Genomic DNA, 27,903 nt, shown 5'->3' with positions numbered 1-27,903 from the left:
TCCTATCTAACCCTGCAGGTGCCTACATTTCTGCCAGTGGGCATGCGCAAAGCCACCTAACTCCTGCCACTGCTGAATTGCTCTGGTAGGATTCACAAACTAGGCATTCCCCTGCCTATTTCACCTGCAGGCCCGACCCTGTAGGCATTCTCAGAGGCTCCCTTTAAAGCCATTAATGACACCAACATCCCAACCCGCTTCCTTTGGCTAAATGTTTGAAGCTAAGCCAGCTGAGCTACAAATCAGTGTGTCTGACAACGCTTCCTAAAAGGGAAAACCAATGACTTGGGCACAAGGTTTACAGTGTCAGTGTTGAAGTGACTACAGTGTGGGGCCACCACCCCAGGAAGGCCATGGGGCTGCTCTCATAACCACCCCCTCTGAGAACTGATTTAGCTCACTTCACCAGTGGGAATGGCACCTTCTTACTGCAAAAAGCAGCAGCAAAGGGTTTGAATTTTAATTCAGCTGGAAACTTCTGAAACCAGAACACTGAGGCCAAGTGTTTCCAATGGGACCAGTGGCTGGACTGCCTTGATTTCTGGGTGTTCAACTTGCCACCCAAGTCAGGCCCTGCTGAGCCACCTGCCCTCTGGAAACAGGCTCCTTTGAGGCACCTCTTGTCCCCCCTCCCCCCAATCACTGGTCCCTTTTGAAAACCCCCCCGCCCCCAGCTGCATTCCCCAAAGCACTGTGCGCCCTTTGTTTTCAGGGCGCCTCCCAGGGGAGCCCTACACGCCAAGGGCCCACGGGCTGCGCGCGGACCCCACAGACCCCCGCACTGGAAGGGGTTGTCCCGCCAGAATGACCCTGCTCCCCAGGGCCTGGGGCTGCACTTTATTGGGGGGTGGGGTGGGGGAGCCTGGCCCCATTCCCCCAGTCACCCCTCCTGGCCCCTGCCCCCGGCCCTCGCCACCCCTCCCCCCTGGCCCCGCCCCCTAGTCCCCAGGAAGCCCCGCCCCCTAGTCCCCAGGGAGCCCCCTGGGGCTGGGGGGCGGGGGGGGAGGAACCTGCCGCGGCAGGCCCATCTCGGCCCCCGTAAGCGGAGGGGGCGTGGCCGGCCCCAGCCCGGAAGGCGGCCCCGGGTGCTGGGGAACCACGTGGAAGCGGCGGCCGCCGCCTGTTTTCTGCGCTGCGGACGCGGCTCTGTCCCACCCGGAGGCCGGGCATGGCGACGGCGGCGAAGAGGCCCAAGGTAGCGGACGCGCCTCTCGGGGCTCCGGCCCCTGCCCCCCCACCCTGGGCGGCTCCAGCCTCGGGGGGGCCGGAGGGAGGGAGCGAGCCCCGTGGGGCGGGACCGGGCCCCCGAGATGCCGGGGGCTCTCGCTGAAGGAACAGCCGCCTCCCCAGCCGCTCCTCCCTGGCCGGCCCCAGAGCCGGGGCCACTTGCCTGAGCGAGGAGCGTTTGCAGCGGAGGGCGGAAGACGCGGCTCTCCCAGGCTCGCCTGGGCTGGGCTGGGCCGGGCCGAGGAGGGAGCGGCGGGGCTCGGCTGCAGCCAGTAACTACTGGGGCGGGGTGGGGAAGCCTGTGGGCTGGTGTGATCCGGGCTGGGGAAATAAACCCCCCGCCCCGGGTAGCCGAATCCAGCTCTGCCGGAAACGTTGTTCTGCCTTCGTTAGGGGCCGTGTCTCCTGCTCTTTATATTAAGAACAGGAGGATTTGTGGCACCTTGCCGCTGCAGCTCAGGAAAGCTCACGCTCAAATAAATGGGTTAGTCTCCGAGCTGCCACAAGGCCTCCTGTTCTTCTTGTGAACACAGACTAACCCGGCCGCTACTCTGAAACCCATCTTTATATTGGCACTTCCGAGCCTAACAGCCAGTCACTGTCATCAGCGCGACCGGTGAGAGCCAAGAGTCGGCCCCTGTATTGACTCCCTTGAAATCTACTTAAATTAAACATTTCTTAAAGCGGGTTAAAGTCTGAATCTAAAGGTCTGGAGATGGGTGGTGGGCAGGGAGGTGGCAAAGTTTGCAGATGCTACTACGTTACTCAAGATCGTTCAGTCCAAAGCAGACCGGGGAGAGTTACAAAGGGATCCCCCAGACCTGGGTGACTGGGCAAGGAAGGGGCAGGTGGAATTCAGTGTTGATAAACACAAAGTAGTGCACACGGGGAAGTATAATCCCAACTATGCATATAAAATGATAGGGCCTAAAATAAATTAGCTGTTACCGTCAAGAAAAAGAGATTAGAGGAGTCGTGGAGAATCCTCTAAAAACATCTCAATGTTCAGCATTAGGGACCGCTAGGAAAGGGATAGATAATAAGACAGAAAATATCATAATGCCATCATAGAAATCCATGGTACATACAGCTCTTGAATATTGTGCACAGTCCTGGTTCCCCCATCTCAAAAAAGATAGATTAGAATTGGAAAAGGTACAGAGAAGGGCAACAGAAATGATGAGTATGGAACAGTGTGAGGAGAGATTATAAAGACTGGGGCTGTTGAGTGTGGAAAAGAGAGAACTCGGGGGATATGATGGATGTCTATAAAATCATGACTGGTGTGGAGAAAGGGAATAGGGAAGTGTTATTTGCCCCTTCACATAACACAAGCACTAGGGGTCACCTAATGAAATTAACAGGCAGCAGGTTTAAAACAAACAAAAGGAAATATTTCTTCACACAGCGCTCAGTCAGCCTGTGGAACTTGTTGGCCTTCACAGCATCCCCTGCCAGAAGTATAACTGGGTTCAAAAAAGAATTAGATACGTTCACGGAGGACAGGTCCAGCAATGGTTATTGGCCAAGATGATCAGGGATACAGCCCCATGTTCTGGGTGTATCTAAACCTGTTTGCCGGAAGCTGGGAATGAGCGATGGGATGGATCACTTGATTGTTACCTGTTCTGTTCATTCCCTCTGGGGCACCTGGCACTGGCCACTGTCGGAAGACGGGATACTGGGCTAGCTGGACCATTGGACTGACCCCGTGTGGCTGGTCTTATGAAGATTAAAATCCTGAAAATGAAATCAAACCAACCTTCTCACCTTGCTCACGTTAGCAATAAATATGTAGGAATAATGAGTCAGAAAAACACCGAACAAAGCAACTTGACTCTAGAGGGAGTGAATACAGGTTTTAGGTGGAATCTTTTCATCAAAGCTTGTCAAATGGTTTTAAATAATTTTCACTAGCAAAGTAGCTCCCTTTAATTAGCAGCTTAGTCACAAACCAGCCCTGATTTCTGCAAAGCTGATTGCCTAATAGTCTGGTTATGGAATTTTTACCTATGGGTTGTTTCCAGACCGCCCGCTTTGACCCTTGGCTGTTTTGTGTTGTATGAATGGCCATGCAGTCTTGTTTCTGCTGCCTCATTGGGTAAGTGACCCTTTGAGCTAGGGCTCGTCTACACTACTGCTTATGGCGATGTAACTTATGTTGCTCGGGGGTGTGAAAAAACCCCATGCCAAGCAACGCAAGTTACATTGACTTAAGCCAGAGGCGGGCAAACTACGGGCCACATTCGGCCCGCAGGACCCTCCTGCCTGGCCCCTGAGCTTTTGGCCCGGGAGGCTTGCCCCCAGCCCCTCCCCCGCTGTCCGTCCCCCTCCCCCGCAGCCTCAGCTCACTGCGCTGCCCGTGCAATGCTCAGGGCGGGGGGCTGGGAGCTCCTGGGGCAGCGGTGCTCTGTGCCCGGCCTGACCCGGTGCTCTGTGCTGCGCGGTGTGTGGCTGGCTCCAGCCGGGCAGTGCAGCTGCCTGTCCTGGTGCTCTGGGCGGCGCGTCAGGGGAGTTCGGGGTGGTGGTCAGGAGGTGGGGGTGTGGATAGGGGGCGGGGCGGTCAGAGGACGGGGGGGTTGAATGGGGGCAGGGGTCCCAGGGGGCAGTCAGGAAGGAGGGAAGTTTGGATGGGGCGGTGGGGAGCAGTCAGGGGCAGGGGTTCCGGGGGGGGTGGTGGTCAGGGGGAAGGGATGGTTGGACGGGATAGGGGTCCTGGGGGGGGCAGTCAGGGAACAGGGGGGGTTGGATGGGGTAGGAGTCCCGGGGGAGGCCGTCGGGGTGAGAAGCAGGGAGGGTCGGATAGGGGGCGGGGGCCGGGTCACGCCTGGCTGTTTGGGGAGGCACAGCCTCTCCTAACCGGGCCTCCATACGATTTCGGAAACTCAATGCGGCCCTCAGGCCAAAAAGTTTGCCTGCCCCTGACTTAAGCAGTAGTGTAGACAGGCCCTTTGTAACACTCTTCTAGAATGAACTTTTGGACCAGAATGATCACCCTGCAATTTGAAACGTTTGGGATTAGCGAAGGATTAGACACCTGCATGGGCTAGTCGAGTGATTGTGAATGACAATAATGGCCCCACAAATCCTTGCAAATGGAGCTCTGTGTTCTGACCAAGGGGGGGGGGGGGGAATCCCAGATCGTTGTGTTTTGCCTGCTACTTGTCTAACGTTTTCAGTAACAATCCAGTTTCAAATGCTAACTTTCAACGATACTTTGATTTTTGGCATTTCCCGGCATTTCCCTCGAACATAAGCTTGTTCTGACCAGGCAAACAGTTCAACCCACAGTAAATGGGAGGGAGATGGGTTTTATTCCTGTTGGGGCACAGACTCACCAGTGGTGTGGGGAGCAGCCATGCTCGCACTGAAGGGGGTAACAGTACCTGTTACAGTCTGGAAGACTGCTGGGCCCTGTTGAATCGAAGAGCAATAGCAAATAATCTGTCTGTGCCACAGAACGGAAGCCCTACCCGAAGAAGTGACTTAATCTCTTGTAAATGTTTCTGAGATCTTTTAGCTTCCAGTTCAAATCTTCTGATCGCAGCCGAGAACAATCATTTTCTGTCATTCTTCCTTTCTTCCCTGCAGCCAGGGCCTGTGTTGGGAGAGACAAGCGTGACTAGCCTGTCTTCTGATGGTGATCTCGCATATATAAATATCCCCTTTCATCCCAAAGCACTTCACTCACTGCAGGAATGCAGCCATCTCTGCCCAGAAACACAACAGATGTGTAACAGTGCATAGCAGCCCTTAAAGACAGGAAGTGAAGGAACCAGGGTATCCAATTGAAGCTATAGGGATAGCTATTAATAATACTTGGTCCGTCCGTAGGCTTCAAAGCAGTTTACAAAGATGGATAGGCACCCGTATCACCCTGTTTGAGATGGAGAAACTGAGGCCCAGGTGAAATGAAATGATTTGCCCAATGCCAGACTGATCCTGGAAATAATACCCAGGTCTCCTAACGTCTGATCTGTTCCATCCGCTGGACCCTAGGGCTTCCCTCTGTGGTGTAATTTACCCAACCTGGAACTTAGGGAGGCCTCCAGGGTTACCCTCCGTTCTCTGCCATAAGATCTCTCCAGTGCCTGAGCTGTCCTTGTTTTCTAAGCTTGACCCCTATTTCTGTTAGCAGGTAGCCGCGGGGGGCAGCCTTGCCGAGGATGGCAGTGCTGACGCCCTTTCTGGCTTCCTGGATTGGTGTGAGAAGGTCGGGTTGGAGCTCAGCCCAAAGGTAGGAGGATCCGGATGATGGAAGCTGGGTATCGAGTGACCCTCACCTGGGTGTGAGTCCCAGTGTTCAAAGGTCTCAGGCTGAGTGTGGCGTATGGGTATCTGCAACCCATCGGGCTGATAGGGCAAGGCTGGCTCCCCAAGGGCAGGGTGATCCCAGAACTTCTGCAGATGAGTGGGGAGGGGTTGGAGTGGTGGGCCAGGAAGCAGCGAGGCTGAGTGTGAGGGCTTACGAGGTGGTGATTTCCAGTTACTTCTCACATGCACTAGTGCAAGGGTGCAGCCGTCGGGTCGGCTATCAGTTTGTTATTTAAAAACCAACCTCCTGTTTACGTTGGCAGGAAATCCCTCGGCCACGTGGGGGATGAGACTAGCTGTCTGGGCTTCCATGGATGCTGCTTGGATTTATTCTCCTGACCTCTTGGCTTCATTTCTCTTGCAACCCTTCACTGCTGTCCCATCAGAGGCAGGTTTTCACCAGGGTCCCCACAGGCCCTGACAGGCCTCTCTCTCATAGGTCTACGTGAGCAAAGAGGGCACGGTGTCAGACTACGGCCTGTTGGCAAGAGAGGACCTCCAGATGGGAGAAGTCCTCTTCACCATTCCAAGAGCTGCGCTCCTGTCCCAGCACACCACCTCCATCCGGTCCCTCTTGGAAAAAGGTAGGAGAGCAGGGCACGTGGCGTAGAGCTGAGGAGTCCTGCAGCTGACTTCAACTGGCTGCCACGTTGGAATGAAGTTCTTAAAAGTTCGGTGCTTTTCTAACCTGGCTGTCTTTGATTGGACCTTAGTCAATGGCCAATGTGCTCTCGTCTGCTTCAGGCAGCCTGTAGCCTGAAGAGGGAGTTGTCTGAGCTAGAGCTGGAGAGGACAGTGGTTGGCAGGGCTTCTAACAGAAGTGGGAGAAGGGATTGTTGGTGGAAGAGCCACCCCCACCCTCGTGTCTCCCCGCCATCCTGGGAGTAGCAAGTCTGGAGTCCCCAACTCAACCCCACCCCTTCTGCCAGGGAGCCTGGAGCAGTGCAGTGATTTTGGTCCGTAACAGCCTAGGGCACTGGCTCTCCGGTGAAGGAATAACAGGACCTGGGATCTCGGCATGTTCTTCCTCTCCTCTCCTTCCTGTCTCCTCTGTGTTTGGCTCCCTAGACCAAGCGTCCCTGGAGAGTCAGTCTGGCTGGGTGCCTCTTCTCCTGTCTTTGCTGCATGAATACACGGCCAGCAACTCCCACTGGCGTCCTTACTTCTCGCTCTGGCCTGACTTCAGCCGCATGGATCACCCCATGTTCTGGTAAGATTATACCACATGCTAGCGTCAGGCTGCAGAAATCCAGCAGCCTGCATGAGACTCGGTCCTGGGCATTGGGTCCCTCCTGCCGCCGGGGCGCTGGCTCTTGGGAGTCGGTGTGTTACGGGGGATAAAGCGCTGGTCTGGCCTCGGTTCTGTTCCTGGCTATGTGCCTCTTGCCCTCTTTGGCTGTTTCCCCAGGGGTCAGCAGCACTGGGGCTAGGCATGTTTGTAGCTTGGTTCTGTTAGATACGTTAGCAGCCTAGGTGGCTGCCCATCCTAAATGCTAGCCAGGGTTTATGGTGGGTTGAACTTGGGGTCCAGGCTAACTGGATGCAGACAGCAGTGGAGTGGGAGGCCATAGGAGATCCTGGAGACTTGACTCAAGGGTAACTATATTAATTCAATCCCTTCCTGGGTGGGGATAATGGGATCGTCTTTGCCCTCCCTGCCCCTTGATACAGGCCTGAAGAAGAGAGGGTGAGGCTCCTACAAGGCACTGGCATCCTAGAAGCAGTAGACAAAGACCTGGCCAACATCCAGCTGGAGTACACCTCCATCATCCTGCCCTTCATGGAGTCCCACCTGGACCTCTTTGACCCCAAGCTGCACACGCCAGAGCTGTACCGGAGGCTGGTGGCGTTCGTCATGGCCTACAGGTGAGATGGGGAGGGCAGTTCCGCAGCAGACATCTCTGGATCCAGAGGGGCGGAAATGAAGCCTCCCTGGGTGAGCCTGAGGAATCTCCTTGGGGAGTCAGACAGGAGGGCTAGATTGTAGCTCACCGGGCTTCTCCTGGAAGGAGGTGGCTCTGGCACTCACACTGCTTACTCTTCTCTGTGCCCTCCGAGGTAGCCAGCCGGCCCCTGGCAGTCACCGGCCCAGGGTGGGCTAAGGGCCATGGCTTCATTTCACAGGGCTGGGAATCGGCTTGTCCTCTCCTCTCCTCCCAAATAGCTTCCAGGAGCCCCTGGACGAGGAAGACGAGGATGAGAAGGAGCCCAACCCGCCCATGATGGTGCCCATGGCTGACATTTTGAATCACGTGGCCAATCACAATGCCAACCTGGAATATTCCCTGGTGAGTAGGTGGGGAGCCGTGTGAGTGGAGAGTGTATGTATCCCTAGGTATTGGCCAGGACTCATTACTCGTCCAGCTGGTTCTGTCTGATTGCAACAAGCTGCAGTGTGGTTCCCCTCTGGTTTTCTCCCTCTTGATGGGGGTGCTGGAGGGGAAGCCCAGCCCTTGCTCTCCACTGAGACGCCTAAATTCCAAAGCCAGGTGGGGGACTGTTAAATCATCCAGTCTTCTGCCCTGCCTGCCACAGCCCACAGCCCCATCCCTGTTACCCAGTACTGAGCGCCGTGACTTGCGACCCATATTGCTCCTGCTTGGTGGAGGCACTGCTCGGCGACAGTAGCCCTAGGAGATTCCACGCTCCTGGCCCCCAATGCAATGACCAGATCTTCCCGTGTGAAGCCCAGTGGGGTTCTTCATGGGCAGCAGGGTGTGCCTTTGCCAATCTGATTGCAAAGGGGGCGTTGATGCCTCCATGTTGGGAGCTGTCAGCCTGGTGGCAGATAGGGGGCTTGGCTCCAGGACATGCCGAGGGCCTGAGCACTGGGAGGTACGTTTTCCTGTAGGGCAGGGGTAGGCAACCTATGGCACGCGAGCTGATGTTCAGTGGCATTCACCCTGCCCGGGTCCTGGCCACCGGTCCGGGGGGCTCTGCATTTTAATTTAATTTTAAATGAAGCTTCTTAAACATTTTAAAAACCTTATTTACTTTAGTATATAACTAAACTCACGAAAGCTGATGCTCAAATAAATGGGTGAGCCTCTAAGGTGCCACAAGTCCTCCTGTTCTTTTTGCGAAGACAGACTAACCCGGCTGCTACTCTGTAAACTATCGTTGTACGTATAGACTTACAGAAAGAGACCTTCTAAAAAGGTTAACATGTATGAGTGGCACGCGAACCCTTCAGCTAGAGTGAATAAATGAAGACTCGCCACACCGCTTCTGAAAGGTTGCCGACCCCTGCAGTAGGGAATGATGCTGGCCTAGTTTGCCCTCTTTGAAGACTGATGTCCCTGTTTGCCATGGAATGAGCACGGGCAATGGCAGCGCAGACTCTCCCATCCCAGCGACTTGGGGCAGGGGAAAGGGCTTTGTGATCACATGGGCCACCAGGGTGCTTTTATGTGACAGGAGCGGGGCCAGAGACTGAGAGGTTGCAGCTGATGTTACACTCACCTCTGTGTTTGCCAGGGACTCTCTCTCTCTCCCAGGTCAGCCTATTGTGCCTGGTATTGGCTGGGCCATGGAGAAACCCTCCTGTGTTTGCCAGGCGATAGGATTTCTTGGTGTGTCCCAGTATCACTTTCTCTCATGCGCAAGGGCCATTGTGGGGAGCCAGCAAGGCGTAGTTCCCTTTGCAGACGTGGCGGGGGAATTCGGCCACACTTGCCCCATAAGGACGGAGTCTCTTACTCTGAGTATCGTGACACTGCCTTCACATTCGTGCCTGTTCTGTCCCTCTGCCTACAGGAGTGTTTGAAAATGGTCACCACGCAGCCCATCAGCAAAGGCCAAGAGATCTTCAATACCTACGGCCAGATGGCCAACTGGCAACTCATGCACATGTACGGCTTTGCTGAGCCGTACCCCGGCAACACGGACGACACCGCCGACATCCAGATGGTGACGGTGCGCAGAGCTGCCCTGCAGGGTGAGTGGCCTGTAGCATTTGGAGGTAGGGTAACTTAATTCTGAATGACTCTGGTAGAAAGAGACTATGGGCCATATCTGCAGCCCTTTAAACGAAGCGTATGGTAGGCAGCCTTTCATAACCACTCACTGTGGGGCACCCTCATCGTTTTCCTTCCACCATCAGGGATGAGCTTCAAGGCCGCCACAATCAACATCTGCCTCTGCTTTAGGAACAGTCCCTGAAAGTGCTTCTTGCCTCTGGGTTTTAAGGGGTGTGGTGCTCAGCACGTCGTGGCAATTGGGCCTCTTTAAGGCATTGCACGTTGGGGTACAAATTCGCTAGCGGCGTTTGAAAGTCTCGGCCTGTGTCTCGCTCTACAGAGTTTTGTCCGTCCCCCCTGCAGTATGTAGCGGGCGTGGTTGATGGGTCTCCCCCGTTGGCCTCAAACAGGTGCCAGCACTGAAGCGGAGCGGCAGCTGGTTTCTGAGCAGTGGGATTTCCTTTGCCAGCTGGAGATGGTGGGGGAAGAAGGCGCCTTTGTGATTGGCTGGGAGGAAGTGTTGACGGAGGAAGAGCTGTCCATGACATTGAAGGTGTGTGGTGCTCTGGGGGAAGTGATTTCATCTCTAGGTGGCAGAGATGTCTGAGGTCTACACTGATCCTGCCCCATGGAGTCTCGTTCTCCAAAGGCTCCGATGACTTGTGCTGCTGTTCCTTCTATGTGGGGTTACAGGTAAAATCTCTGCTCTGGAATAGTTTATAACAGGGGTAGGCAATCTATAGCATGCGTGCCAAAGGCAGCATGCGAGCTGATGATCAGTGGCATTCACCCTGCCTGGGTCCTGGCCACCGGTCCGGGGGGCTCTGCATTTTAATTTAATTTTAAATGAAGCTTATTAAACATTTTAAAAACCTTATTTACTTTACATACAACAATAGTTTAGTTCTATATTATAGACTTATAGACAGAGACCTTCTAAAAACGTTAACATGTATGACTGGCACGTGAAACCTTAAATTAGAGTGAATTAATGAAGACTCGGCACAGCACTTCTGAAAGGTTGCCGACCCCTGATTTATAAATACAGTATGTTGACCTGTTACGGAGATTTTTACTGTAAGAATAAAGGGGATGGGGACATTTTTGCCTTCCTGTGATTATAGCTTTACTCAGAACTGGGAGGAAAGGGCCTAATTGCAAAGATGGAGTCTGGCGCTCTAGGGTTATATGGAGGTCAAGTTAGTCTAGTGTGTTTGCACTCCTTTTATTGTGGAAGGAGATGTGTGAGCTTCCTAGGGTAGTTGAGGTTCTGTGCTCTGATCCTCTTCAAGAGGGAGAAGTGCTGTGACAGGTTGGGGGATGTGGCATTTAATTCTTTGGTGGCTGCGAGCTCCAATTTGTAGCAGGGACTTGATGTGTAGTGGAGAAACTGTGCAGGAAGCTGAGAGCAGTCATGGGCTATCCGTATTGGAGGGTCTATGCTTGTGACAGCCCTCATGAAGCTAGCTGGGAAGGGGGAAGTAAGTATTTAACATGAGGCCCCTTCACTCCCCAGCTGTGCATTAGCAACACTGAAAACTTGGAATCAGACCTCTGAAAACCATGATCTTAAATGTTGAGCTGCTTTATTTGCTTTTTTTTTTTTTTTTTTTTTTAAAGCTTTCACAGTGCAGTTGACTAACATTTAATCTCTTCTCTGGAAATGAAAACAGATTCTCATCTGATAAGGTTCCAGGAGCAGGGAATTTTAAGAAACACACCAGCCTTCCCCCCTCAGGACTGTTGCAATAAAACTGAGGCCCCTGAAGATCACATGCTGTACTGAAGCAAGCAAGCATGCTCAGCATTCACATCTTGGCCAAATGCCCCCACTAAACCAACTAGCTGCTTTGCTATCCTGCTGATAAGAATGGGTGCTAAGGAGGTAGTGAATAACCCCATGCAAATCGCTGGGAGTCCAGAAGGGTTGTGTTTTGCTAACTTCAGTAGCTGAAAATTGGGACCTTGATTCTATTCAGCTGTAGTCAAGCTTCACTGCCTGAGATAATGACTAGGTATCTGTGGTTGGTTGTAGGTGCTGTGTATGGCTGCAGAGGAATTCAAAGAGTTTAAAGAGCACGAGGGCTGGGAAGAAGACACAGAGGATGAAGAGAGCTTTACTTTGTCTAACGAGACAATACCCAGACTCAAAGCCTCATGGAAGAAGCTGCTCCATGACAGTGCGCTGCTCACTCTGGAGTCTTACAGCTCAGACCTTAAAGCAGAGCAGGACTTGCTCAATGACAAGGTGATTTATGGCAAACTAAGCCAGCGAGAGCAGCAAGCCTTGCAAGTGCGCTATGGGCAGAAGAGGATCTTGCACCAGTTGCTGGAGCTGGCCAGCTAGCAGAGGATGAACTCAGCTGTTGGAAGCAGGGAATTGCAGGCTTTGTATAAAGCAAACCTTGTGCTCTCTCCCCCACTGTCAGGACAGATGGGGTGGCCACTTGTATTGAGGAAGAACAGAGGGTGAGAGTTGATTTGGACCCAGTTACTCCTGATATGTCTGTATTGGCTTGTCATCTACCTCTTGACTTTTCTATAAATTACATACCTGTCTTACTGGGGAGGAAAGTCTGTTCATTAGATTTTAGCCTTAAGTGGGACATGGAGGAGGGTTCCCCATGTTTAAGAACCAACATGGGTGAGAGTTGAGGAGAAAGCATACCCGGTCTAGCTATGCTAACTTTGACCAAGGAGTGCTTTGCAGGGAAGGTAGTCAGAATGATGATTTTATACTTAGCAAGGATGACAGCTTGAAGTGGATTCTCCTCCTTCACTGTTACAAGCATCTCAGAAAATGCTCATGGTAGTCAAGAGGGAGTCCAGTCAAGCAGGAACAGCCTGCAAACTTGAAGCAGCTGGGCCTGCAGCAGTGGTAGTGATTTGTTCAAAGCCTGAGTAGGGCTGCAGATTTGTCCAATCTTCAGACCCCTTGATCTGCTACAGTTGGCTCAGTACCTCTCCCTTGGACTTCATTCTGCCGATGGTCAAGCAACAAACCATAAGACAGCTAGCATCATACTGTTACCTCAGTTTTGCTGTAGGTAAAGCCTATGTTTGGAGGTGCCACTGAGACTAACAGGCTTTTAGTGCGGATTAGTGTTATGCATTTTTTTTGGCCTGTACATGACAGGATGTTTTTACCTGCTGCTTAGAGGTCAAGAATTCCTCTGAGTGGCAGCGGCTATTTTGCTTGCTTATCTGCCTTCCTCAGTCAGCAGAGAGCAGCTAAATGATCTGTCATGCATTAGGTAAGGGATCCTTGGCATCACAAGTTGTCTTTAGGATTGCACTACTATCTAGAGGCCTGGATGGTCACTGCTAGAAGCTTAAGAGCCTGGAATTCCCTATTTTAAGGTAGGTACATCTCTAGGAATGCTATAACTAAAAGTGCCGATGCCTTAGTGAAATGAGGCTTTTTTTGCCTATTAATAAAGGCTCTGTAGGTCCAATTATGCCCTTTGAGTACAAATTCCTTTGCTTTCATAGTTTGAGCTGGACTCTGCTGGTGCTGCTTGCTGACAGGAGTAGTAGCTGGGTGCTTGCTAAAATGAAGGTATGACAATTCACACAGGGAAGAGGTCAGCTGCAGTAAGGTTTACTTACCAGAGCTTTTGCATGTCTTCTTTTAATCACTTGTACTTGTCCAGTTGACAGCTGGGTCCCTGATTTCCCCTTATTCACCACTGCAGTAGTTGAAGCCTCTAAGTAGGCAGGGGATGGGAGATGGGCTTGCTTTTCTCCCACCAACTGAAAGTGGTGGGGCAGTGAGCTTTTCCTTTACCATGAGTGACCTGAAATACTACTGTGGGATTGACCACAGGGTGTGTGCATACTGTCTAGCAGGTAGTTTGTGGTGCTAGTCTTAAGCCATGGTTGCATTGCCCAGGGTCTAGCCACAGGCCTGCTTCCTTCACCCAGATAGAATTCACTGTATGGCAGGACCCTAATATAGGTGCCCACTAAAGAGAAGGAAGCCCTTAGCCAGCACCCCCCAACTTCACTGCAACCAGGCAGTGATGCTCTCCCTCATTCTGCTTTGCCAGCTTTAGGCAATTTTGTAGGAACAGGCTCAGTCTTTTGAGACATTGCTTGATTAAAAACCAGACATGCCAGAACTTCATCATATCTACTCCCTTCAGTGACTATTTAGTTCAGTTCTTGATAGGGGCTGCTACAGCTGAAAAGCAGTTAGTTGACTGGATAACAGCACCTATGCTGCTGGTATCCAAAGCTCTGCTGCAGCCCAAGCTAGGAAAAAAGGGGAACCTAGGGGTTTTGTTGGTATCTGCAACAAATAACCAAGTACCCTAGAAATTCATTTACCATAGGGAACACACAATGTGGCAGGGCTTCTGTGGTCAGGTTTCATTTTAATCATGGAAAACTTTGGATTTTTTCCTCTTCATAAACTAGGATCCCTGTTAATAACTAGTAAGGCCTCTCACCACATTCAGCTGGTGGCCAGCCTGCCAGAACTGCTTAGGTTTTGTCCAACTGCCTCTGAAGTATTGTAGAGATGTGCTGTACAAAACACTGTTCAGAGACAGTTTAGGGTGCCAGAGTTCACCATTGTTGGATCCTTAGCTCTAGTTTGTGTGTTGCCAAGGAAGACAACATTAAGATGAACATGTAACTGTTCACAGGCTACTGTGTGGAGTTTAAGAAAAATAAGTGGGTATTTTTACATGAAGTTGTTAAACTGAACCTTGATGGATGAAAGCCAACCTATTAAGTGTCAGTAATTAAAAGACAGCTACACATTAATAAGATCAGATTCCTTCAAAGGGAACTTATGCAGGAATTATATTTACTCGATCACCAAGGATTAAGACAACTGAGCTAGTTTACTGCTTTATCCACTTTCCCATAATGCTATATTAACACAGAGGCTAGTCTAGCCAGGAAAGTACCCAAAGCTCAAGTTTGGATGCTTTGACAAACTGCTAATGTCATCATTTGTGCATGTGAATTTGTGATTAACCTTATGAGCCTCCCTCATGTTACACTACCATCCACTCCTTTGAGATTGGAGTTACAAACATGACATTTACTTGAATTTTCTCAGCATTAGCTCAAGTTCAAAACATGTCTAAGAGGCCTGGCCCAGGTAGTATTGTACTATAATGTCTTTCAAGTGAATGACTAGAACAGTGTTGTGTATAATGGTACTACTGAATAAGCAGAGCTGCACTTGCTGCATGTCATGACTTTAATGTGTAACTACAGTATGCATACATACAAGAAGTGGGAGAACTAAAGCCCAAGAACTAGAAAGGCTACAAAATACAACACATGGACCAATACATTTACAAAACATTCAAAATCCTTACAAAATGGGCTGTATTGGTCCTTTGTTCTTTTTACAAACTTATGCTGTGTGGCCACAGGGGACAGTTCTAGATTTAGGTCCCCCCTTCCAAAATTTACAAGTGTTAGGGGGAAAAAAATGCTATAGGCCTTGTCTCTCTACTAAAAACAGCCGACCCTCTCCCAAAGGGCCTGATGTTTATCTTCTCCAAACAGGAGGAGGGCTCTGAAGCCTACCTCCCCCCACTGTCAGCAGTTGATTGGGGGGCAGGAGGAAGAAGCAACACTAGACCTTAATCCCAACCCCTCCCTCCCACATTCCATAGTATTCCCATATCCCAACACATCCACTTTTTTTTTTTAAACAACTTAGTGATTTAAAGGTCCCCCATCCACAAAGAAAAAAAATAAGTTACATAATATTTAAAACTGGCTTTTCAATATTCTTTGGGAGTCCGGGAATGTCAGGACAAGGAGGTCTGCCCTAGACAAGTGCTTGGCATCAGCAGCTGCCCCTTTATTACAAGCTGGACAGGCACCAGTTATCTGCCTGCCTTTAACACAATTTGCACAAACCCAAGAAGTCCAGACAAACGTTTCGGTTCCATGTATTTACACTAGTTCAAAATGATATTCACAGCATCTTCTGAATTTTGGCCAAGAGTCAAAATTTTGCTTTAAACTTTGGAACATGCCCACACAGACTTTCACCCAAAGGCTGCTTGTGTGTACTCAAATCGAGGGGCTGGGAAGGTCAGGAAGAGCTTTAAGGATTCTTCTGTCAGTTTGATGGGAAGGGGACCTCCAGGCTGGCACGCTTACAATACAAGCTGCAGTTCATCTAACTGGCACCAGTCCCTTCCATCACTTGCTGTGCCTGCTTCTGCCCCATGCAGCACTGTGCAACTGACTGAAACAACCTAAACATGGACAGAAGAGCAAAAAGTTGAGAGACAGAGCTAGAGTTCAGTCTAAAAATCTTCATTTTGAGACACTTTCAACACGGGGATTTCCTATAACCATAGGAATACAAGCGCTCACAACCCACGTAGCACCAAGCTGCATTTTGAGATGCTATTCTGAAGTAGCAGTCATGGAAGCTACAGCATAATGGATCGTTCTTTTTCCAGTTTGATTGATTTAGCTTTCAGACAGGAATACATTGATTTGAGACTTTCAAAAAGAAAGCCACCTTCCACTACTGAACACAACATTTAGAGATTTATGAAATATCAAATTACATGGGAACATGCTGTCATGGGGTTATGCAATCAAATATGCAAACAGAGGCACTACAGTGAGATGGACAGTAAACTGTCCTGGGAGTCGGACAAGTTCTATTCTCACTTCTGCCAACGTATTCTAACATTGTGCCTCATTCCCCACAATCTGTAAAATGCAATTATTTCACCTGCTTTATGGATGCACTTACATATCTATCCACGTAAAGCATTTTACAAGGCCAAAATAGTAATATTTATTGTCACCTATTTTATCCAATGGGCCTATGTCAGCTTAGTATGAAATGGAATATCACCACTGATATTTCCATTACATGACTGAATAAACCGAGCGAGCATGAGTTTGTAATTAAACCATACAAAAAGTTATCTACTCACTTCTCAATTTCTGGAGCACAGTGAACAAACTCATGGTTCCAAAATTTAAACGCTGGATTTTTTATCAGCTCAATGAAGGTAATGAGGAGACCCCATGGGTGAGGCCTATTTACAATCAGTCGTTCCAACAGTACCCTGAAGTACACAAAGGAAAAAAAAACAGGGAAGGCTCAGAGATCTCCTAGACAGACACAGATATTTACAGCTACAGCCCAGTGAAGAGAACACACAGGTTTGCTTTTTCTGTAGCACTAGACAGTAACATTATACAACTCAACACCTGCCTCCAACACTAGAAGTCATTTAATGTCAAGCAAAGTGAAAAGTTGAACTATAAAGGTTGTGAATGTAACTGCCCCTCCTCACCTAGTGATCTGTTCCTGGATAGCCTCAGTATTGGCCTCTGCAAATAGGTAAAGCATGGTACAACTGAAATAGTGCGTATGGCTGTTTGGGTACCGCAGCTGATTGGCAATTGCATTCAAGAAGAGGTACCGACCTGGAAAGAGAGCAGGCGTTTAGTAGGAAGGAATTGGTTTTCCTTAGACAACACAATGTCGCAAGGAAGCACCCTAGCACCGCTTATGGATTCAGTTGTACGGCTCTGCACTACACAGTTTAAAGAAACTTCAGTTAAATAAAGCTAAAAAAAATTAGGGGTGCTTCACAACACCGATCCCAGCTGGAGTTCTCATACCAAGAGTCTGGGCTTCCTCCTCATGAGAAGTGTTTCAAAGTCGTGCATCCCCTCAGGTCTGCAGCTAGCCCAGGAAGGCTAAACAAGATTTCCTTTCATTGTACCGATTCAAAATTCGCTGCCAAAGCAACATTCCTACTCCAAATTCAGAATCTATTACATTAATTAATATTCATAAAGCACTTTAAAAGATGGAAGTTTCAAAACGAAGTGTTACATGCCAAGTATTATCCTGTTATAACACTTTTTATATTTCACAAGCCATGCAGGTGTAAATCTAACTTTTGCAATCTTACCCACTACTAATCTTGGATGGATGCTATTTATTAAATCTTCCCAGGACAGAAATACCAGTTTGTGTGCCGATTATTCCAGACTCTAGAGAACATGACCTTGGTGTCCATCTTAAAGCAAAGCTCACTACACTTAAAGGTTATACTGCGTAAAGGGGGTGGGAGGGTGACTAGCTGATCTCAGCACATAAGTAAGTCTCCACTAGAGGAAAGAATCAATATTTCTCCAACAAGATTCAAAATCTAGTTCACTCCAAAATTAACTTTTTACTTAGCGAATTGTTAATGTGTTTCAGATAAGTTTAGTTCCAATAAAATATTTTTAGGGTATTCAGAATTCTATCTTCTAATGCAGTGTTGCTTAATACAAAACCACTAGCAGTTAAGTGGTATTTCAGTTTTTTCCCACAGTACCCAGAACTAATCTGCAAAAAGAAAAGGAGGACTTGTGGCACCTTAGAGACTAACCAATTTATCTGAGCATAAGCTTTCGTGAGCTACAGCTCACTTCATCAGATGCATCCGATGAAAAGTCCTCCTTTTCTTTTTGCGAATACAGACTAACGGCTGCTACTCTGAAACCAGAACTAATCTGCTCTCTTAACTAAGAAGGTTTCAAGAACCATTTCAGGCTAGAAGCAAACAACCGATCCAGAGAAGTTCCACTTACCTTCTGTGTCCAGGTCCACAGCCAAGTTCTGGAAGATGTCCATGTGAGCTGAATGGGTGATAGTGCTCATAGAGGGTGTGCTGCCTTTGTTGTGAATATGTGCAATAGCCTGAGTGCCTACATAGAGCACTAGTGCATTAATCAGCTGGATGTTGTAGCGATTGCCAGGTTCATTTGATACCTAGGTAGGCACAGCACAAGAAAAAGGTTAGCTTTTTACAATCCTTCAGAGTATGACAGACCCAAGAGACTCTAAATTAATTACAGCCTAAATTAGATCCTAATAGCCAACCTTTAGTACCTAATTCTGTGGCAGGTCAAGCTCTGCAGTTACTGAATTCACATTTAACATACACTAAAGTGGTCTTTAGCTTCCATGGCCTGATTTTCAGAAGTGTTTGTGTATACATGAAACATCTGCAACTGCATGAAACCATGTACCAAATCTGAATGTATAATTACACAAATAAAAAGGAATTTCCATTAACAAGTGACTCAAAAGCAACTTTGACTCGAACTTGTTTAATCACTTTTAGAAACTGATTAGTTGAGGTGAATGCAATAAAGTCTGGTGAGAGTCTCAAAGATGTCCAGGTTATAAACGCTAAGCTGATTTGAGAACTGCTGAAAAGACAGCAGACATGGACACCTCCTCAGCCCACTGGTATCAGAGGCTCTCACTGCAGGATGAAACCATCAGAACACATTGGTTTGGAGAATTTTTGCCAATTCATGCACTGAAGCAGTTTCAGGAGTAGGAGTTTATGGTACCCTGAATGGCAAGTGAAGTCCTATTTTTCTACAGGACTAAGATGGATTCTTCTCAAAGCTACATTGCTTGAGGATCACTGCAGTTAACACTCCCTCTGTCAAAACACCACATTCCTCTTGGTGATACTAAATTAGCAAATTATATTTGTCATGCACTGGGAAAAACACTGAGTATCTAGCAGGAAAGAGCATTTTGGGAGGCTCTTATCCCAGTCACATCTTCCAAACAGTACATCACATGGTATTTTATACCCACTGAGTCACATTATCTCACTTCCTACATGGTTTTCAGCCTTAGACTCTAAGAACATTTTCAAGAATGGATCCACTAACCTGTAGATTGCTGCGCAAGTCAGACAGGAAAGTGACAGGAGAGCGAGTTTTGAGATAGGAATCCAAATCTTTTTTGAACTGAGGGGGCATCACTCCAGTAAAGTTGGTGAGTATCCGTGGTGCAATATTAATCTCACTTAACATGTCCACCTGCCAAAGAAAAACTCAGTTAATAATCCTTTAACCAATTCCTGCTATTTTAATCCAAAATTATTGTTGCAAGACTTTCTAAGGAAAGCAAGTTTAAGTTCGCCATACCAGCCACTCTTAACTATACATTTTTATATCAGAAGGTATAACATGAAATTCAATTCGCCTGGTGCAGGGCTGGAGCTCTGTATCTTAGTTTTCAGACTTCAGAATAGCTGGTTTCTTAATCTGATGTCACTTACAAATTGCTGAAGACTGGGTAGGTCATAAGACTGATAATGGGATACACAGCGTGGCCACTCTAAATCAACTGTCTGAAATCAGCCCAGACTGGTAGCATTCAAAGACCATGATGGATATCTGTGTGAAGTGGATTTGGAAGTCTTGTTCTAGCTCCCACATCAAAAACTGCCATCCACATTCAGTTCTCTTTTCTGCAGTCTCAACAAGGAAGACTAAAACAAAAACGGGCCATTAAAAAACGTAACTCCTACCACTTCTAGAGGTGGTTCATGCAGTAAGGGATCACAGAATATTAGTTAGATGACTCCTGAAGTCTCTTCCAGTCCAACCCCCTGCTCAAAGCAGGACCAACACCAACTAAATCATCCCAGCCAAGGCTTTGTCAAGCCAGGCCTTTAAAACCTCTAAGGATGAAGATTCCACCACTTCCCTAGGTAACCCATTCCAGTGCTTCACCCTCCCAGTGAAACAGTGTTTCCTAATATCCAACCTAGACCTCCCTCACTGCAACTTGAGACCATTGCTCCTTGTTCTGTCATCTGCCACCACTGAGAATAGCCGAGCTCCATCCTCTTTGGAACCCCCACCCCCTTCGGGTAGTTGAAGGCTGCTATCAAATCCCCCCTCACTTCTCTTCTGCAGACTAAATAAGCCCAGTTCCCTCAGCCTCTCCTCCTAAGTCATGTGTCCCAGCCCCCTAATCATTTTCATTGCCCTCCGCTGGACTTTCTCCAATTTGTCCACATCCTTTCTGCAGTGGGCGACCAAAACTTGACAATACTCCAGGTTTGGCCTCACCAGTGTCGAATAGAAGGCAATAATCACTTGCCTTGATCTGCTGCCAGCGCTCCTACTAATACAGCCCAATATGCCATTGGCCTTGGCAACGAGGGCACACTGGGACTTGTGGGGAAACTCTCACTGCTGCAGCTGTACCCATTATGTGGATTAGAAGACTATGGTCTTCAGGATTTAAATAGGCCAAAGCAGTAATTCTGTTAAAGTTTATGACACTTCAGAATGGCTGATCTAAAAAAAATTACTGGAGACAGCAAGTAACTAATGTGTATTTTGAGAAGAGTCATAAGTACACCATACAGAGAGCACTTCATTTTTTTGATCCAATAGAGAGGACAATTGCTCTTTTCACTGGTTGCTCAACTGGATTCCAGCCAAGCATACACCAGGGTAGATGAAATATACTGTATACCTCCAACTTCTAGAAACCAGACCAAGAAATGAAGTGTAAGTTGTCAGTTGAGCTCTGTTTTACTGACTTTCTTCCTTTAAGAAAAAGAACATACTGAACCAATATGGAAGACTGCCAAAGTAGTCAGTGGTTTCACAGATAAGCGAACAGGAGGTAAACTAGTGTAGTACATAACACTGGAATGCTAGAGAAGGGGGCATTAATCCCAGTATCATACCTCCACTGGTCTTAAGTGGTGGCCTCAATATCTTTGCTCCAGTGTTTAGTAGTCAAGCATGATCAAAAAAGCCTCTATTTGCTTCAGATTTTCATATCTAAAACCCTTATGGTATTTTACTGTGAGAAATCCAGCTTCCTGTTTAATGCTCCTCAGCTGAGCTAAGAAAGCCAAAGGACCTGATCCTGCAATTGGATCCATACAGGCAGACCCCTGCAGCCATGCAAAGATCCACTGGCATCAGTGAAGCACCACACATGTGCAGCTGTCTATCCACGTGGATCCGATTGCAGGGCCAGGGTCTTGTACTTATGTTCTACAGGATGAGGACTGAGTTTCTCTCTCTCTCTCTCTGGAAAGTCTCTAGCACACTGAGTGCTACAGCAATGTCAATTAAAGACTATTATACCAAGTTATAATTATAACAGAAAGAAAAGGAGGACTTGTGGCACCTTAGAGACTAAAATTTATTTGAGCATAAGCTTTCGTGAGCTACAGCTCCTTTTCTTCTTGCAAATACAGACTAACATGGCTTCTACTCTGAAGCCTGCAATTATAACAGGCTATTTTACTTAACTAATTCCAATGATTAATTGCATATCCAAAGTGTTACATACCTTAGGAACTTCTAGATTGTTGTGTTTATCAAAATAGGACTTTGTTTCTGAAGTTTCACTCCCTTTCATATTAGATTTAAAAGAAGCCATGCAATAACGTTTCCCATTGTTTCCTTATGTGTGATAGTTTGAGACAGCGTGCTACGTACTTTTAGGTTGGGAGTGAAAGGATCTGGAAGCCTCATGTTACGTGGGAAGGCACTCAGGATCAGATTCCTTAGTTGGATACAGTTTGGTGGGATCACATCACAGAACCCATAGTGGTAGTCACAAAGGAATTCTGGGAAATCATGCAATAAGACCAGCAACACACGCAGAGTGCCCTACAAAAGACAAAGGAATGGGGCATGTAATTAGCAGGTTCTGAGCTTCCCCCAACAGCAACTGTACCACAGCCAGACAAGCAGAAAGGGGGAGGCCTTTTCCCTCCTGACGCATCATGTAATCAAAAAGTTTCTTCTTCCTGGTAATGAGTTTAAGCAGCCAGTGTTTAGCAGACAAATCCATTCCCTGGTCTCCAGTGTCTTACAGCAAAGTTTCAGCTTACAGATTCATAGATACTACGGTCAGAAGGGACCATTATGATCATCTAGTCCGACCTGCCGCACAACGCAGGCCACAGAATCTCACCCACCCACTGGTCATTACTATTTCATCTTGGTACTCTTGTCTTTGGGAGAATTGTTGAAAATAGGATGAAAAGAATATCTTTTAGAAGGACTTACTTGAAATCTAGTCCATTTTAAAAAGTTAGTAATAGTTTCAAGTACTAGAGCGGTCCCTGAATTTGCCATCAAAATTTTTTTTTTTTTATTAAACAAAGCATGTTTCTGTGTGACACCTACCCCTGTACATCAGTCGCACCCGAAACTATTTTTAAAAAAAAAGACCAAAAAATGTAAGCAATGAGATTTCAAGTAGGTCTCCCTAAAAAGGGGGGGGGGGGAAAATGGGAGTTATTCAATGCAGTGCTGTAGGAATATACATCTTCTACTCCCACAGTAGAAGGGCTACTAACTCAAGACTCTGAGATGAGAGGAAATTAGTTAATGTTTTACAAAATATAGTTGTAGTTAGATTAAGATCTACAAGGTTTGTTTTTGCAAGAATTTCTGTTCACCATCATCCATGACATTAGAACAGATTACTTCCTGCTAGAAACAGGTAATACTATCAACCTCTGATCAGTTACCTGTGATTAACAGTCAAGCACTGATTTCTTGACCAGTGTAAATACCTAAACTGTACTTAAATTAACCTCTAATTCACAAAAGATAGTCAGTCATTTATATTCAGCTAACAAAAATAAGTTGCTTTCCTGTGCACTCTAACCCATCTTCAAAGTGCTTTCCTGGAAAATACCTGCATCAGCCAATACTGTTTACCTTGTAGAGAATTTGCATAGGTTTAGTGAGTTCCACATTTCTAAGGAAAGGAGCCAAGTACTTGAAGAGATCAATTAGCAGCTGGGCATACATAGGCCAACCCTGCCAAGAGAAAACCACCACATAAGTAACGTATAAACAAAAGCAATTAAACCTAGATTGTTACAGTTTGGTAAAAAGCAGAGTCAGATAGAGATACATCATGTTTAGACATATCCCCGTCTAAGTTTGAAATGATCATTTGCACTACGACTAGTCAACGACTACAGTACAGCTCCAGTTTTCTGAGGGCCTCAGGGTTACCTGGAATGTGTATTTAAGAAAAGTCTTCCTCTATGTTTTGTATAGCACCAAGCATGCTATGCTTAAGTGACATGGAAAGCAATGACCAATACAACCTCTGACAGTGACAGAAAGCTTGTGGTAAATTTGATGATTTGGTTTACAGTGGAAACCCTTATTTACAAAATTCCCCAGTCCGTCTCCCCTCCATGTAGTTATCATGAATACAGAAAACTACATGTGAAGACATACAAATAATGCACTAAAAAAAGTGAAACAGCATCAAATCAGTTAAGCAGCCTTCTCAGTAAGAGTTTTATAATTTATGGAAGATAAACTGCAGCCACACCTTCTGCTGTGGTGTATGTGCCAGCATTCTCGCAATAAATATCCGATGGGAGATCAGTTCCAGCCAGGCATAAACAAAACCTGGAGCTTTTGTAGGCCTCAGGATGTGAAATGTGTTACTGAAAGAAAAGTTAAAGGTGATTAAGAGCGCACAGCGGTAAGACTTGTTTTCACAAATGTTGAGAGAGAATGTATGTAGTGCATAAGACATTAGTGTCTGTTTTACTAATAACCTCCATTAATAATGAATTAGACAATACAGGATATTAATGGTTACAAAAATGATCAGAGCTGCCACTATGGAGCGGTCAAGTTACTTTTAAATCCAAGTCCTCACCCTAGTGGAATGCTTAAGTTCTCTGCAACAGCCATTCATTCAGAAGTACGTACCAGAAGGCTGTAAGGGTCTGGAAGTTGATGGTCTCCAGCACGTGTTCAGGAGCATTTAATTCCAACAGCAACATGATGAAAATGCGGTGGTAAGGAAGCTGCTGAAATTCACTCTGCCGAACATCATGGTCCTGGAGGAGAACTCCCACCACTATACCAAGAACCTAAAGAAATGAATCAACAAGCTTCACTGTTTTTAATGTGTCAATTGTACAAACCATTTCACTACAGTCAAAGCCTGCATTCAGAGTACCTATGAAGAGCTGAAAGCCATTTTGGTAACCGGAGCGCATCACATTGATTATTGTCCATTAAGCGTGCAGCTCAGCCTCACAAAACAGATCCGAGTTCTCACTCAACCAAATGGTATTTATTGTAAGTTTCAGCCTTAAGCTATTTTTTGTATCTGGGGCACTTTATGTTCATTTTTAAAATCTGGCTGCATTGGCCTTTTCAGCAACAAAGACGACAGATACCATGTTTGACATTGGTCAAAGGTTCTGTATCACGGAGAAAGCTACCTGGCTTTGCCTGCAGTCCTGCCTATACTCCATTTTAAGAGTCATCTGAAAGTTTAGTTCCCATCTCAGACAGTCTGCCCCGCCCCAAGTTAAGGCCTATGCATTAGCTCATAAGCAGAAATACATCAGGTTATGTAATCTAAGTATGCCAAGTACTGCTTGGAAGAGGGAAGATTTCCAACCTTGTTCAGCAGGTTGATCTTTGTGACAGTGTTGGTTGCCTCCCCAGAGTGCTTCACTAGCAGTGCGATAAGCCGCACAAAGGCATCCAGGTTGTGGTAGCACTTGGCTCTGATCATGGTGGGATTGGCGGCAGGATTGTGCTGCTGCTCAGCTTGAGCACGATAGCTGATTTCAACACACATTTCAGTGCAAAGACGAAAGAACCGAGTTATCAGGTCATCCGTTTTCAGGATTCCTTGCTGGTGCATCTATTACAAGGACAAGAAAAACCCTCAGAACTACAGAATATGGTAATTAAAAAAAAACTTCACTGTTATACTGAAGCAAACAAGTAACATTTTATGATAATTCATCTGCCATGCAACATGGATGTAACTCAGCTACCTCTATAAAAAGAAACAGGCAGCAGATTACCTCCTTCATTTACCCCAAAACAGATGTTTCTAAAGCAAATGGGAACAGCTAGAGAGTTAAAGCTGTGCGCCTACATAAAAGTACTTTATCAATGGCACCTGCTTCTAAATTGAGGGAAAAAACCACGCAATCCTACTTTTCAACCATCAACAGAGCTGATGAAGTGTGGTTCACTGTCAGTGCAGCAGTATCCTTCCTCTGCTACTGGTGGCTTAAGCCTTGGAAGGAGAAGAGTGGAAGCAAGAGTTCAAGTTGCCTCACCTTTAGGAGCCTACAGATTGCATCAGTTATTGGGGTTGGTAAAGTTTGCCTGATGCCTTGTTGGATTATAGTGCTACAAATCTACTTGTTAAGTCATAGTGGGATACTGTACTTCACCTGTTAAGGAAGATAAATTTTTTCATAGGAACATAACATGCCAAAAGGAATGCTAAACTCTACACAGTTTCAATGGCCAGTGCCCATATCTCTAGATAAAAATCTCTTTTGGGTTTGTTACCAAAGTACAAGGTTAAACAGGAGTAAGCTATTAGCATCACAGAATTCTAGAATACCAGGGTTGGAAGGGACTTCAGGTCATCATCTAGTCCAACCCCCTGCTCAAAGCAGGACCAATCCCCAATTTTTGCCCAAGATCCCTAAATGGCCCTCAAGGACTGAACTCACAACCCTGGGTTTAGCAGGCCAATGCTCAAACCACTGAGCTATCCCCCCCAGATTCAGATTAGTAGTGGACACCAACTTTGCAGTTCTTGAACAAACCTTTTTGGAAGTTGCTACAGCCATGCTGACAGCGTACTTAAAAGCAGCAGAAATTCTACTGCAGTGAAACTGGCATGAGTAGCCATGTTAAACTTTCTGGGGAAGCTTTTAGAACTTATGAAGTGGCTTTGGAAAAGTGAAGGCACATGCCTGCTTTGTTGTAAGACGTGCTCCTTCCCGATTTAAGGAGGCGTTGGGGAAGAGGCGATAGTATTTAATGAAAGCAGACAGACTGTTTTGAGCCCTATCCCCTTGTCCAATTATTACCAGAGCTCCTTTTGGTCTCATGTAACTTAAGGAAAAAGTCAAGACTACAGCAAAGCATTTCAAAAAGCTTTCAGTTATTCCAAACCTTTCCAAATAAAGACTTATGAAATATCTAGCAGCCCTAATGAAATTTGTTCAGAGTGTAAAGTAGCCTAAAATTTCAGAGTGTAAAGTAGCCATTTTCTTATTGTTCATTAAGGGGGCAGAAGTGGGACTGAAATAGCTCATGGAGAGTGGAGACAAGAGGTAGAGAAACATGCTACAAAGCGTCATGTACAAGACCCATAAAGGGTTGTTATATGACAAGAAGCAGAAAGAGCATACACAACATAATTTACTCTCCCTAAAGACCAACTGTGATGGCAAGGCAACAAGAGAAAGTTAAACAAAAACAAAAATCAATATAGGTGCAAGTTGCAACATATACAGTATCCATCTTTATAAAGATCACCATATAGTATTTACAGCCAGCCAGAAAGCGAGACATTACTATAAACTATGTAGTTGCTCTTTTATGGGCTAGAGGGTTTTTACATAGGGTTATCTGCCTCACTCAAACAAACATGTTTTGGTGCAGGGAAAGGGGATCGTCTAGGCTGCAGGGAGGGTAGTGAGGTCCCTTCCCTAGAGGGTGTATGGAGTAGCCCAGGTTGTGCACGATTTGTTTTTACCCATACTGCACCACCACCACCACCACCACAAGGAAAGAGAAAAGATTACAAAATGCTTGTTGCATTAGACCAGTGTGGAGAATAGAATCTTACAGTCAAGGGCCTGCCAGGAGTTTCAGCCTCCTAGTGCTCATACAGCCCTCAATCTCTTGTAGAAACCAGGGAAGCAAAGAGGCTCCACCACCTGGAGCCAATAAAAAGGAGATATAGAGCTGACTTAAAGTGAAGATAGTGATGTGATTGAGCTGCATTTTCAATAGCCCCACATAAGCCAAGAAAAGTAGGTACCTTTCTATACGTCACACAAAAGCACTCAGGGGAAAAAGAGCAAAGCATACTAGTTTCTTGGTCCCCTCATACAAAAAAGGAGCCACATAAGTGATCCTTTTATGCCTGTCAGAGTTCATAGCTACATCAGCAATACTTCACAGGCATCAGTAATGAAAGTAGCTGATCAAATAGTGACTATGAATTTAGTTCCCATCCCTCACAAGGAAAACACTGACTAATCTAGGGCCATCTGTGCCATGACCTGGCCTGAAGCCAGACTGAAGAGAGGACCGGAAGTCTGAGAACTGCAACTGGCAATGCATGTCAGCCTCTCTCAAGTCTAAAAGGTTACAAGCTAGACTAGATTATTCACATCAAGAAAGAATGGGGGGGCTTCGAGTTAGAGCTGACCCAAATAGATGGATAAAGAAAGCAATACCCCTTAGCTAGGCTCCATTCCACTTGCCCTGGCCTCTCAGAGAAACACCTGAACTCCAGTTTAGATTTCATATAGCTGTTGCTTTGTGGCTCATCAGTCTTCTGTGGACTATCTAGGTTCTCACTGCTTATAGTTTTGAAGGGGGAAGTGATATCAGCAATCAATCTACAGAGTAAACTGGGAACTTCCTCTCCTTGCAGCCATGGCTAAGTTGACTTTGTAGCAAGTGCAGCTGTTAACTGCAAATTCCATTATAGCATAAGTCTTGCTGCCATCAGTTTACAACATATGTCGAACGGCTGCATTTTTGTCCATACCCAAAGAACGAAGGTCAGTAG

The 27,903-nt window shown here is 46.9% G+C and overlaps 2 protein-coding genes across 8 annotated transcripts in view; one reads left to right on the top strand and one right to left on the bottom strand.

The window, feature by feature from the left end:
• The first annotated feature begins 1,042 nt into the window (after window positions 1-1,042).
• Window positions 1,043-12,062, top strand: SETD6 (SET domain containing 6, protein lysine methyltransferase). Of its 2 annotated transcripts, none has more exons than XM_084644576.1 (9): window positions 1,043-1,195; window positions 5,363-5,464; window positions 5,981-6,125; window positions 6,610-6,751; window positions 7,213-7,407; window positions 7,706-7,829; window positions 9,298-9,478; window positions 9,911-10,053; window positions 11,536-12,062. In XM_084644576.1, exons 1-9 carry the CDS (start codon window positions 1,169-1,171, stop codon window positions 11,845-11,847), a joined length of 1,371 nt encoding a protein of 456 aa, XP_084500702.1. In that variant the 5' UTR covers window positions 1,043-1,168; the 3' UTR covers window positions 11,848-12,062. The 2 variants fall into 2 exon arrangements, with proteins under 2 accessions (XP_084500702.1, XP_084500703.1); XM_084644577.1 differs by having other exon boundaries at window positions 1,051-1,195; window positions 5,366-5,464.
• A 2,639-nt stretch (window positions 12,063-14,701) lies between these two features.
• CNOT1 (CCR4-NOT transcription complex subunit 1) overlaps window positions 14,702-27,903 on the bottom strand; it is a 91,048-nt gene continuing 77,846 nt past the window's right edge. For all 6 annotated transcript variants that reach the window (XM_084644570.1, XM_084644572.1, XM_084644571.1 and 3 more), the window contains 10 exons: window positions 24,742-24,990; window positions 24,039-24,202; window positions 23,650-23,767; window positions 23,019-23,120; window positions 21,783-21,956; window positions 19,197-19,346; window positions 18,093-18,273; window positions 16,799-16,931; window positions 16,433-16,567; window positions 14,702-15,733 (listed from right to left, as the gene is read on the bottom strand). In XM_084644570.1, the coding sequence (XP_084500696.1) occupies window positions 15,655-15,733; window positions 16,433-16,567; window positions 16,799-16,931; window positions 18,093-18,273; window positions 19,197-19,346; window positions 21,783-21,956; window positions 23,019-23,120; window positions 23,650-23,767; window positions 24,039-24,202; window positions 24,742-24,990 (1,485 nt within the window). In that variant the 3' untranslated portion in view covers window positions 14,702-15,654. The remainder of the gene's footprint in view (window positions 15,734-16,432; window positions 16,568-16,798; window positions 16,932-18,092; window positions 18,274-19,196; window positions 19,347-21,782; window positions 21,957-23,018; window positions 23,121-23,649; window positions 23,768-24,038; window positions 24,203-24,741; window positions 24,991-27,903) is intronic.

This window comes from Lepidochelys olivacea, assembly GCF_965140295.1.
Source record: "Lepidochelys olivacea isolate rLepOli2 genome assembly, chromosome: 12".
Lineage (NCBI taxonomy): Eukaryota > Metazoa > Chordata > Testudines > Cheloniidae > Lepidochelys > Lepidochelys olivacea.
The sequence above is the reverse complement of the archived record's forward strand: the minus strand, read 5'-3'. Positions and strand labels throughout refer to the sequence as shown.